The 11,313-nt window shown below is 52.6% G+C and overlaps 1 protein-coding gene across 3 annotated transcripts in view; it reads left to right on the top strand.

Annotated features, from left to right (window-relative positions):
- Positions 1–1,006, top strand: part of SPINDOC (spindlin interactor and repressor of chromatin binding) — an 11,579-nt gene extending 10,573 nt beyond the window's left edge. For 2 of the 3 annotated variants that reach the window (XR_001516810.2, XR_001516811.2), the window contains one exon: positions 203–336. Coding sequence is in view for 1 of the 3 variants with exons in the window: in XM_006911175.2 (XP_006911237.1) it covers positions 203–414 (212 nt within the window). In the remaining 2 variants the exon portion in view is untranslated. Of the gene's footprint in view, positions 1–202 lie in introns of all 3 variants that reach the window. The other variant, XM_006911175.2, reaches the window with a different exon arrangement.
- Positions 1,007–11,313: the final 10,307 nt, after the last annotated feature.

The raw sequence follows: 11,313 nt of genomic DNA, 5'->3' as shown, positions 1-11,313 counted from the left end.
TAGCCAAAATACACGAGGGAGGAAGACGATGCTAGGCGTCTGGCTTTTATTCCTGAGGAGGTGTGTGATCCTGCTTTCTGGATGGTAGTGGTCCTTGGTCCAACGAAGAATGGAGCTTCCCCTCGCACCAGGCACCGGGCTCTGGACATGGTGGGGTGTCTGGAGGGCCCTGACTCTGCCCTCTGCTCCCCTTCCTGCCCAGCTCCCCCTCCGGGGCTCCGAGGGACACTGGATCTCCAGGTTATCCGCGTGCGGATGGAGGAGCCCCCGGCGGTCAGCCTCCTTCAAGACTGGTCCAAGCACCCCCAAGGCACCAAGGGTGTGGGAGCAGGTGACACTCCAGACTGGCCCGCGGTTCTGTCGGAATCCAGCACCACGGTGGGGGGACAACCAGAGGCGGGCAGTGGTGTGTAGGTTCTCGCTTTCCCAGGGAGGGGATGGCGAAGGCGGCGGAGCGGGTAGAGGAGACAGCGGCCCCTTTTAGCTTCTTACTTGGAGCCGCCAACTCTGCCACCTGATAGAGAGCAAAGCCAGGTGCTGAGGCAGGATGAAGGGGAGGAAGGCAGCGGAGTCCAGTTAGTCGGGGTCCCTGGAAGATGTCTGCCGGGCAAGGTGGGCGAGGGCAGCCGAGGCTGTCGTGAGGTAGGGCATTGGGCCTGTGGAGAACACCCACCCCGATCCTTTTGCTGACCCAGACCTCTCTGTCCCCCGACCTCCCACCCTCTCTCTCTTAGCCCCCCACCATTCTCCCTTGGCACAGTGCCTTACATAAGAGGTGGTCATCATGGAGTTTGAACTGAGTCCCACTACCTCGGGGGACGCCTCTCCTCCCCCACCTGTTCAGGCTCCTTAACCAGGAGGCCTCCATTACCTCTTCCCGCTCCATCCCTGCAGGAGGCCCAAGCAGCCCACCTGGGGCCTCCAGTTCACTCCCACACTTTTTTCCTATTTTCCTGTTGTATATATCTCCTTTGTTGACAATAAATTATTTTTTTTTATTAAGAGAGTTCCGTCTGGGCCATCATTGGGGGATGGGGTTTGCTAGCAGGATATCTGGCCTCCTGGAACAACCTTGATAGGCAGGAAGGCCAAAAGGTTCTGGGCGGGAGCCAGAAAGCCGCTTGTCCCCTGCCCCAGAGGTGGCGGGGTTTTATTGGGCCAGAGGTCTAGGGCTGACTTGGCGTCAGTCACAAAGGAGCACCTTGCCCCCTTCCCTTACCCCTGCCTTGGAATGGGGTCAGAAACACCTCTTCTTTAGCATATTCTACTTTCTGACTCTTGACAGACCACTGTCCAAAAGAGGCCACGTTGGGGCTGCCCAGGGGCTCACACCCTAGGAGCTGAGGCTTAACCTTACCCTTCTAAAGTGAAATAGTTGTGGCCAGCCTGCAGCAGGGGACAGGCCCCCCTCCCCTGCCCCACTGTGGGGAGGTGGCCATTGGGTCCCAGATGCAGCCCTGCCTTCAACCTTTCAGCTCCACACACTCAGCCACACAGCTCTGTCCCACCCCACCCTCCCCTCAGTTTAATTAAACCCGAGCCTTAACCTGGTTTCCCCATTCCCCAGGCCGGGAGATGGCCCACTTTGGGTCTCTACCAGATTTCTTACCTTACCTTCCTAAACCATCACAGGCCAAATCATTTGCGGGGGTGGTTTTTCCCCTTTGGTAATATGGAATTCTGCAGAGGAGCTCAGGGAGCTCCCTCAGGCCCCAAACCCCACTTGAGAATCCAGGGGCCAGTGAGATGAATAGGACAGTCCCCCTCTGCACCTGGACTGCTGTCTGCTCCTGAGAATCACCGAGCGTTCAGGGAGAGGGCACAGCTAGGACTCGAGGGCAGTGGTTCCTGAATGACACTTAGCCAGATTTTGAGACCATCCAGAAACTAATTTTTAAATCAGGAAGGATCTGGACCTAGGTGCTGTGCTGTGTGCTTATCAGAGCTGGTGTCACCCTGGACCAGCATGGGCCAAACCAGTCGTGCATGATCACACAGTGTGGTTGACTCAGGGGGCATGGTCTCTTCTCCCCATCTGACTTGCTTGGAGCCCAAGGATGTGTGGGGCCTTTGTGCAGGGGAGATTAGAAGACTAGTATGTGGCGGAGAGAAGGCGGGCCAAGATTCAGGAACCGTGTGTGAGCCTAAGGCGCCTCCACCAGTGCGTGATGTCAGGCGGGCCGTGCAAGTCCCCCGGGTCTCTACCACCTTCCTGCAGATTGGCAAAACTTGTATCCTCCCTCATAGGAATGGATAAATAATGCTGAAAATCTGGCTCTGAAACAAACATGAATTATTGCAGGTGATTTCTGTCCATCCTTTCAATCCTGTGACTGTGTTTACATTTATGCCGATGTGCTTTTAAACAACGTGGCTGTGTTGCTGGATGTTCACAATTGAGAAAACGTATATACAAGCTCGTTGTAAACTCGTGAAGCTAAATGCACCTGCTCTGCTGTTAATGTGATTTACGGTTTGGCCCACTAGACTGTGAGCTCCTTCTGGGCAGGGACTAGGTTGCAGTGACTTTGTTTTCCTAGAGCCCTGCATAGGGCCTGGCACGTAGTAGGTGCTCAATAAATCGGTAAATGTTTGTCAAGTGCCCTCTTGGTGTGTTTTTCCTATGTGACTTTTTTCAGTGCCAACTGGTCTGTGGAGTGTTATTCTGTCTGTTCTGGGTTGCTGTCCCAGTGACTGGAGTGCTGTGTGGCTGAAATGAGATGGCATTCGGACCCTTTGTAAACTGTAAAGTCCTGCACACCCCCAAGGCATGGTAGAGGGATGGGGCTGGGATAGGAGAGTGTTTCTGATGGGATGGCAGCCTCTCTGTGTCCATCGCTAGATCTGTTGGGAAGGAGGCCCCCAGCCGACCTCCCCAACACAGCACAAGCAGGGAGGGGGCTGCTGCTTGCAGGTGTGGTGACAGGTAAGGTGGCTCCCCTGCACCCTATGTGTCTTGTGTCTTCCCGCCTCGCTGGAACCAAGTTCCTCAGCCCTGAGCCTTCACCGCCAAATCTGCTCAGTGCTTCTCGCCTGGAGGGAACATCGTTCCTGGCACAGAATGCACCAGCCTCCAGGGAAGGAAGCAGAGCAGGCCTTTCGGCCTCCCCAACACCAATGTCAATGGCTCAGACCTCGAGCTCCACACCTAGGAGACCCAAGAAGCGGGAACAGCAAGGGGCAGCAGGTGGGGGCGACCATCTCGCCGGCTCAGATTCCACAAATGTGGATGCAGGCCCCGGGGGCAGGTGCTGTGCTAGGAACTGCGGAGTGCAGACAGAGTACCTGCCCTGTTTTCCACTGTGAGTCACCCTGCCTGTTGCACAGGTGAGGAAACTGAGGCACCACGAGACGAACCAGGTGACCTGCCTGCTCTTCCAGAGCTGATAAAGGAGCGGAGGTAGGCCAATCCCAGGTCTGTCTGGGCTGTTGCCTCCTGCCATATATGGCCTGTTTCTGCTTTAAGAAGATCATGACATCCCTCTGGGACAGCCCTGGGCACCCATAGGTTCAGGAGGAAGGGCAGGGCTAGACTCAGGTGGGAGACAGGTTATTTGCAATGACAAACAGCCCCCACCCCATGCTACAGCACACTGCTGGTGGTGCCCAGTGTCCTCGCCATCCCAATTTCCAGAGTCCCTGGGGTCCTAGCACTTGCCGGCAATGCCAATTGGAAAGGGTCAGCACAGATGTGGAAGATGATTCATGTCACCTGTCCCAGGTGACAATGGCTGGGAACCAAGCTGAGGCCTTTAGAATGGATGGAGTCTTGCTCCTCACCTGCTCCCTTTCTCCAGAAGTTGGGTCCTGGGCCCCTGAGTAGGCCCCACCTGCTAGCCCTGGCCTCACTCAGCAACCTGTGACCCAGCTCAGGCTGGGCTCAGAATTTGGAGACCACAAAAGCAGTGACTGGTACAATGATGTCCACATGAGCTTGGGCCACTCATTGGGCCTTCTCCCATCTAGACTCTGCCCTGTCCCCTCACTCCCTCTCCCTGACCTGGGGTGAGTCCTCCTATCCACCTTAGTACCCACATCTTCCTGGGTGAGCGGTTTGCCTCTGTGAGACTCACCCATGGCTCTCCAAGGTCAGAACTGTGGTTCAGACAGCTGTATGGAGCCAGTAGCTCAGACTCAAAAGACCACACAGACCTAGGCCCACAGCTCTGAGCTGGGGGAGATCACATGCCACTCCAGGCGCTTGGAATACAGCTGCGAACACAAGAGACAGCCCTGCGCCCCCGGCACCCCCACTCCAGAGGATGCACAGCAGACAAGGTTCTCCATATGTCCAGCATGGTTGAGTGCTGAGAAGAAAACCTGAATGATGGAAAGGCACTATTTTTGCCATTTTTCTTTTCTTTCTTTTTTTTTCTTTCCTTTCTTTTTTATCATGTACATTTTCAAACACACTCAAAAGAAGAGAGAGAATACCAGCTTCAAAAAATATGGTCAATTTTGGTTTATCTTTATCTCCCTTCTGGATTATTATAAAGCAAATCCCAGACATTATGTCATTTCACCTGTAAATACGTCTGTTGGTATCACTAAGAGATTCAGACTCTGTTCCTATCATTATCACACTTTAAAAATGAATAATCCCTTAATATCATCTAATACCCAGTCAGTGTTCACATTCTGCAACTGATCCATGAATATCTTTTAAAAATTCATTTTGGTAAAATACACATAACATAAAATTTACCATCTTAACCACTTTCAAGTGTACAGTTAAGTAGTAAGTACGTTGACATTGTGCAACCAGTCACCAGAAGTCTTCATGAACATCTTTTTACAGCCGATTTGTTTGAATCAGGATCTAGTAAGATGCACACATTGCATTGGGTTGATATGTTTCAACCTGTAACAGCCTGTCTTTCCTTCTTTTTCCTTTCTTTGCTTTTTCCTTGTTTAATTAAGAACACAGCGACGTGTTCTGTGGACAGAATTTCCTCCGTTCTGTTCTTGGCTGATTGCATCCGCCTGGGCCCGGTCAGCGTGTTCATCCATGGAGGGTTGCAGTGTTTAGGTGGGGGCTGGAGAGGGCTTCCTCAGGAGGACACATCTAAGCAGAGAGAGAGCCATGCAATTAACAAGGGAGAGGGAGTCCTGGGCAGAGGGAGCCCCGTGGCTTTCGTTCCCCAGGGATTCACAGACAGCCTGCCATGTGCCAGGAAATGTTTGAGGCACCAAGGACACCACCGGGAACCAGGAAATGCCCTTGCTCTCCTTGGGGCTGGAGACCTCAGGCACTGTCCTCCAAGTAGGATGGTGGTGAGAAAAGCAGACTGTCCCCCCGCAGAACCCTGCCTGCTGGCTCCAGGAGCAACTGCCCAGCTTTGGGTACGTGGGGACATCATCTTGGCACACTGGTAAGTCACTGCCCAGCCTGTCCCCTACCTCCTCCAGAAAGCCAGTTAGAGCCCTGGACACCAGCTGGTACCGACTCCCCTCTGCCAATTCCAAGCCTGGGGCTGCTGCTGGCCCACCCAACATGCCCCCGGATGGGAGCTCCCTAAGGGATGGCCTCTATGCCTCATGGGTCACTCCCATTCCCACCAGTCCTCCTCCCCTACAATCCTTTGCTTATCCTTAGATCAGACTCAGCATCACCTCTAAGAAGCCTTCCTCGCTCCTCTGTCTAGTTCCCATATTCCCACAGGCCCCAGATTATTCTCTTTGGGTATCCCACTCTGGGCCTCTGCCAACATGGCAGCCTGGCTCTCCATCCAGGATGCTCAGCCTTCTCAACAACGGAGGTGTCAGTACCCTGCCTGTGGACGGTGACTCAGTGTGGGGGTGTGGGTTGGTTCAAAGGGCACCTCCTCCCAGAAAACAGACTCTGAGGGTGCCCTTCTTTCTGATGCCCCTTCGCCTCTCTACCCCTCCCCCCAGGTTGGTATGCAGCGGCCTCCGTGGGCAGCTAGACCTTCCTATTGCCCTGCAGGAACATATGATCAAGGCTGGCAGGGACACTGTCCCCTCCATCCCAGGCAGGGGCCAGGTCATGGGAGAGAACAGAATCAGCCAAGAACAGAATGGAGGAAGGGAGAGATGGACGTTGTTGCTGGATAAGGGTTTTGGAGTGTGTCTTAGTCCATTCAGGCTGCTGTCACAAAACACCATAGATTCATGGCTTATAAGCAATAGAAATTGATTTCTCACAGTTCTGGAGGCTGAGAAGTCCCTGATCAAGGCGCTGGCAGATTCAGGGTCTGGAGAGGGCTCTCTTTCTGGTTTACAGAAGAAGGCAGTCTTCTGCCTGTGTCCTCACATGATGGAAGGGGCAGGGGGGCTCTGTGGCACTGCTCTTCTAAGGGCACTAATTCCACCATGCCCATTAAGTCATACGAAGCCCTTATGACCTAATCGCCATCCGAATGCCCACCACCTAGTACAACACCTTTGGGGTTAGGACTTCAACATGAATCTTTGAGGGATACATTCAATCTATCGTGTTAGAGCAGACCCCAGAGAGAGCAAAGAGTCCAGCTCCCCGTCATTGTACAGACGAGGAGCCTGAGGCCCCAAGGCGGGAAGGGAATTACCTAATGGTTCACGTGATCCATTAGTGACAGAGCCGAGACCAGAATGGGCTCTCTCTTCTGATCCACTGTTCTTCAGGGAAGTGGGGAGGATATAGCAGAGACTTAAAAGAAGACTGAGAGGCAGGCTAGAGTGTGCTAACAAGAACAGCGGCCCACACAAAGCGCTGGCCACCCACCAGGCTCGGTCTAGGCATGTTTCATACGTTAACTCATTATACCCTCACAAATCAACCCTATAGGGTAGGGACTTTTATTATCCCCATTTAACAGATGGGAAAATTAAGGCAGACAGAGGTTAAGCGCTTTGCCTGAGATCACATAGCTACTAAGCAGCAGCCTGGCTGTAGACTCTGTGTGTTTGCTCTCTACTCTATACTATCTGCCTCTCACAGGCTGATTCCCCGATCCTCGCTCACCCAGCGAAGGACCAAGCTTCTCTATGCTTTGATTTCCTTATTAGCAGACTGAGGGGCATAACAGCGCCTCCTGCTCATTGTAACTGTGACAATGTCCACACAGTACACAGCTCTCAACCCATGTTAGTAAAACAAAGAAAGGAGAATGAGACTGGCGGTCCCTGTTCTTGTGTAGCTCACGTCCTGGTGGTGGCTGGGCAGGGGGCACCGAAAATAAATATATTTTAGTCTGTCAATTCTGAGATGCACATTTTTTCACTCTCTGACATCTCTGAAATGCTCTAAATTCAACACGATGTATGGCAATGGTGACGAAGCACATGATAGAAAATCAGAGATGCAAAAAAAAAAAAAAAAGTTAAGCTCTGCAAGATGGGAGGGTCTTTGATGAGTGAGAGCGCAGGAGTGGGTCTTGCCATTCCTCGATCAGCAGCCAAGTCTGGACCATTCCCCCCCGCCCCTGCCCCCCACTCCCCCGCAGTGGCCTGCCAGAATGAGCATGCCCTCTGGCCCCACTGGTTGGGAGGAGAAAGACTGAGAAGAGTTTCCATGTTTCAGCGGGGAGAGAATAAGGACGTCTTCCACTCCAGCACCTCTGCCTCCCTTTGCTTCTTTCCTCCCTTCCTGTCCACAGGAGGAATTGCTACCCTAGGCCCTTCCACCTGCCGGAGCTGGGAATCCTGCACCTCTGCCTGCCCCATTCTAGTGGGTAGAACCGTGTCTGCCCTGGAGCACTGGCCCTGTGGGTTGCTTTCTACCTGGTCTGGGGCTATGCTAGATGCCTTTACTTTGGGGTCTGTTTTGTTTTCAGTTGTTCAGGTTGGAAAACTTGGAATTTTCTTTAACTCCTCTCTTTCACACCCCTCCAAACTGATCCATCAAGAAATCCTGTTGGCTCTACTTTGCGAATGTATCTCGTATGGGACCACTTCCACTGCTGCTGCCGACCCCAAGCCACTGTCACGTCTCGCTTGAATTATCATAAAAACCTCCTTCCTGGCCTCCAGGCTTCCGCTCCTGCCCCTTCACTCTGGTCTCAACCCAGTAGCGACTCAGATCATGTCACTGCAGCGACTCCCCTTCTGACTCTGAGGGCAAGCCACAGCAGTGGCCCACCGGGCCTGGCTTCACATCACCTTCCTGCCTTCTCCTACTACTCTCCCCCTCGCTCACTATGCTCCAGTCTCATTGGCCTCCTTGTTCTTTAAATAGCCAGGCCCGTCCCTGCCTCAGGGCCTTTTCACTGGCTGTCCCCTCTTCCCAGAAAACTTTCCCCCAATACCCGTAGAGCTCATTCCCTCACCTCTGTCAAGTCTTGGCTCCAGTGTCACCTTCTCAGTGAGGCCTATACTGACCACCTTAATATTGCAACTCGTTTTCCGCCCCCTCACCCTTGCAATTCTGATCCCCTTTATATAGCTGGCTCTATTTTTTTCCCATGGCGTTTAATACTTAGTAGTATGTTGGTTATCGTTTTTCCTCAGTTGAGAGGTAAGTTTCTTGAGGGTGGGGATCATTGTCTATTTTGTTTGCTGATATACCCAAAGACACTAGAATGGTGCCTAGCACGTTGTAGGTGCTCAACAGAGATTTGCAGATGAATGAATCTGCAAATTAGAGAGGGGTAAATGCATGGCAATATATAATTAATCTCTGAGGAGAAGTAGGTGGTTTTAGGAATTTGAGAAGGTGACACTCGAACTGGATCTTTAAGTACACCTGGGAGCTGAGGTAGGTAACTGGCAATTGATCAGCCTGGATAAAAGCATGAAGGTGGTAGAGCTTGGGGGCAGGGCAGGATCTGGAGGGAGGTGTCAACAAGTGATACCTAGTCAGAGAGGATATTAGCTAGGTAAGTTGAGGCCAGACTGTGTAAAACTTTGGATCCAGGCTAAAGGATTTCCTATCACCAGCAGCTACAAAATTTGTAGGGTCCAGTGCACACTGGAAACACAGGGCCCCCTTGGGAAATGGTGGTAGAGCTTGGGGGCAGGGCAGGATCTGGAGGGAGGTGTCAACAAGTGATACCTAGTCAGAGAGGATATTAGCTAGGTAAGTTGAGGCCAGACTGTGCAAAACTTTGGATCCGGGCTAAAGGATTTCCTATCACCAGCAGCTACAAAATTTGTAGGGTCCAGTGCACAATGGAAACACAGGGCCCCCTTGGGAAATACTTTAAGAGAGTGACAGCAGAGCATTAAATCAAGCTCAAGGCCCTTCTAAGAGTAGGGCTTTGTGTGATTGCACAGGTCATAGGCCCATAAAGCCAGCCCTGCCTATCCCACAAGGGGGCCACTGAGAGCTTTCCAGCAGAACAGAGATATAATTGGAATCGGACTTTAGGGAGATTATTCTAGCATGTCTGGTGGGGTAGGTTGGAGGAAGTCTAGGCAGGTAGACCATTTAGGCCTTCTTGTGTGGAGAGAGAGTGAGGAAGAGGAGGGGACAGGTGGGGTAGGGGTGAATCTAAGGGGCAGAGGGCAGGGGTGAGAATTTGAGTGAGTAGAAGCATGGAGGAGACAGAGTTTACTTAGACTGGAGCATGCGCCTGGGAAGACTCCTGAGCGCACCTTCCTTTACTTCTCCAACTACTTCCTTTTTCCATTCTTTCTGGACCCAAGCCTTAGAGATGAGATCCCGCACAGGAGTTGGCAGTGTATCTCCCGCTGGCCAGCAGAGGGCAGATCATTCTCAGGGATTTTTAGGATGAACTGGGGGGTGGAGGGAATGGAATAGACTGTCTTCACCTCTTCCTCTCTTTCATACTCACCTCCTTCTGCAATTCTTCACCAACTTCTTCCCCCATGGCTAGGTGCCCAAATGGAGCTGCGGTGGGGCATGAAGAAGTGTCCTGGAGCCTGGGCATTACTAGGGCTGTAGACGGTACCTGTTGCCTTAGGAAGTACTTTCTACTATCTAGCTATGTATTTCTCTGGTTGACGTGGCCAGGGGGTCTGCTCAAGATGCTCTGTAGCTGGGAGTTGGAAATCAAATGTCAGAGGTCCAACAAGCACTTTGCCTCACAGTCCCCGGGACCTCTCTGCTCCTGTACCTTTGAGAACTTGTTGGTTGAGCCTGGTCTCTGGCTCTTGTGGGAACTCTGGCTTCTGCCCACCTTAAGCTGTTTTTGAGCTCTGGGATGGGGTGGCAAGTTCCAACATGTCCAGAGTAGGATGGATGGGGGTAGCTTGTAGCCACAGGAATCAGACCAGCCTACTGCCTCTCCTTGGTGAGACAATCTAGGAGAGAGTGTAGAGTGGACCCAGGTTGCCACATCGACTTTATCTGTTAGAGTCAGGGGCTCTCCAAAGATGAGAGAGGCCTCAGAGCTCATGAATCCAATTACCTCACTTTATTGATGGGGAAACTGAGGCTCAGGGAAGGAAAGGAACTTCTTCAGGGAGCCATTGTGTCATCCTGAAGAATTCTTATTTTAAGCCAGTGTTTCTTTTCTTTGCCATGAATTTCTTTGTCTTAGAAAGGATAACTGGAATATGAATTAAGATGAGAATGTCTCTCCTGCCTTAGCTTGCAATATTTAAAAAGATAACTGGCATGATTCAGTATTTCATAGTGTGATGTTGTTTTGTGCTATTTTGAACATTGACAGGTGACACACATGTTGATAGACAAGTTGGATGTTAAACGAGATGGATTTTATGAGCTGATAGACAACGAAGGGACACGCAGATGGGAAGTTGCTTTAGAACCAAAGGATGCCAATCGCAGGGACGGCTAACAGCCTTATTTTCTATTTAGTCAAATAATAACACGCACTGGCGATCCACGCTCCCTGTCTAAGAGTTGAAAATACCCGAAAACTGCCGGAAAGAAACGAGGAGTCAGACTCAGTATCACCCGAGGGAATGACCCGGGGCTCGCCAGGCCTCGGGTGTTGCCGGAAATGGCTGACGACCGCTGTCGGCTCAGGGGCGGAGCGGGGGCGTGGCCGGCTCCCTGCACGCGGAGCGGCTTCGGGTGTTTCCGGAAACTGCCGAGAGCCATCTCGAAGTGGGTGGGGAAAGGCCTGTGGGCGTGGCTGGAGTGCCCGGAGTCGCTTCGTGGATTTCCGAAAACAGAGCCGAAGCTTGGTCTTCGGAATCGAGGAGGCGCGCGGGTCTCCAGGGCTTACCTTCTTCGGGTGTTTCCGGAATTCACCCGTAGTCCGTGGCCAGGAGGAGGAGGCGTGCCCCCCTCCCGTTCCTGGCAGCTTCGGATGTTTCCGGCTGCTGCCGGCGGAAAGAGCCGAGGGCCGGCGGTGGTGGCGGCCATGTTGGGAGCAGCAGGTCCAGCGGCGGCTGCCTGTGTGCCGGGCGCGGAGCAGTGCCGCTGAGGGCAGGGGAGGAGCG

This window comes from Pteropus alecto, unplaced genomic scaffold (genome assembly GCF_000325575.1).
Source record: "Pteropus alecto unplaced genomic scaffold, ASM32557v1 scaffold43, whole genome shotgun sequence".
NCBI lineage: Eukaryota > Metazoa > Chordata > Mammalia > Chiroptera > Pteropodidae > Pteropus > Pteropus alecto.
The sequence above is the reverse complement of the archived record's forward strand: the minus strand, read 5'-3'. Positions and strand labels throughout refer to the sequence as shown.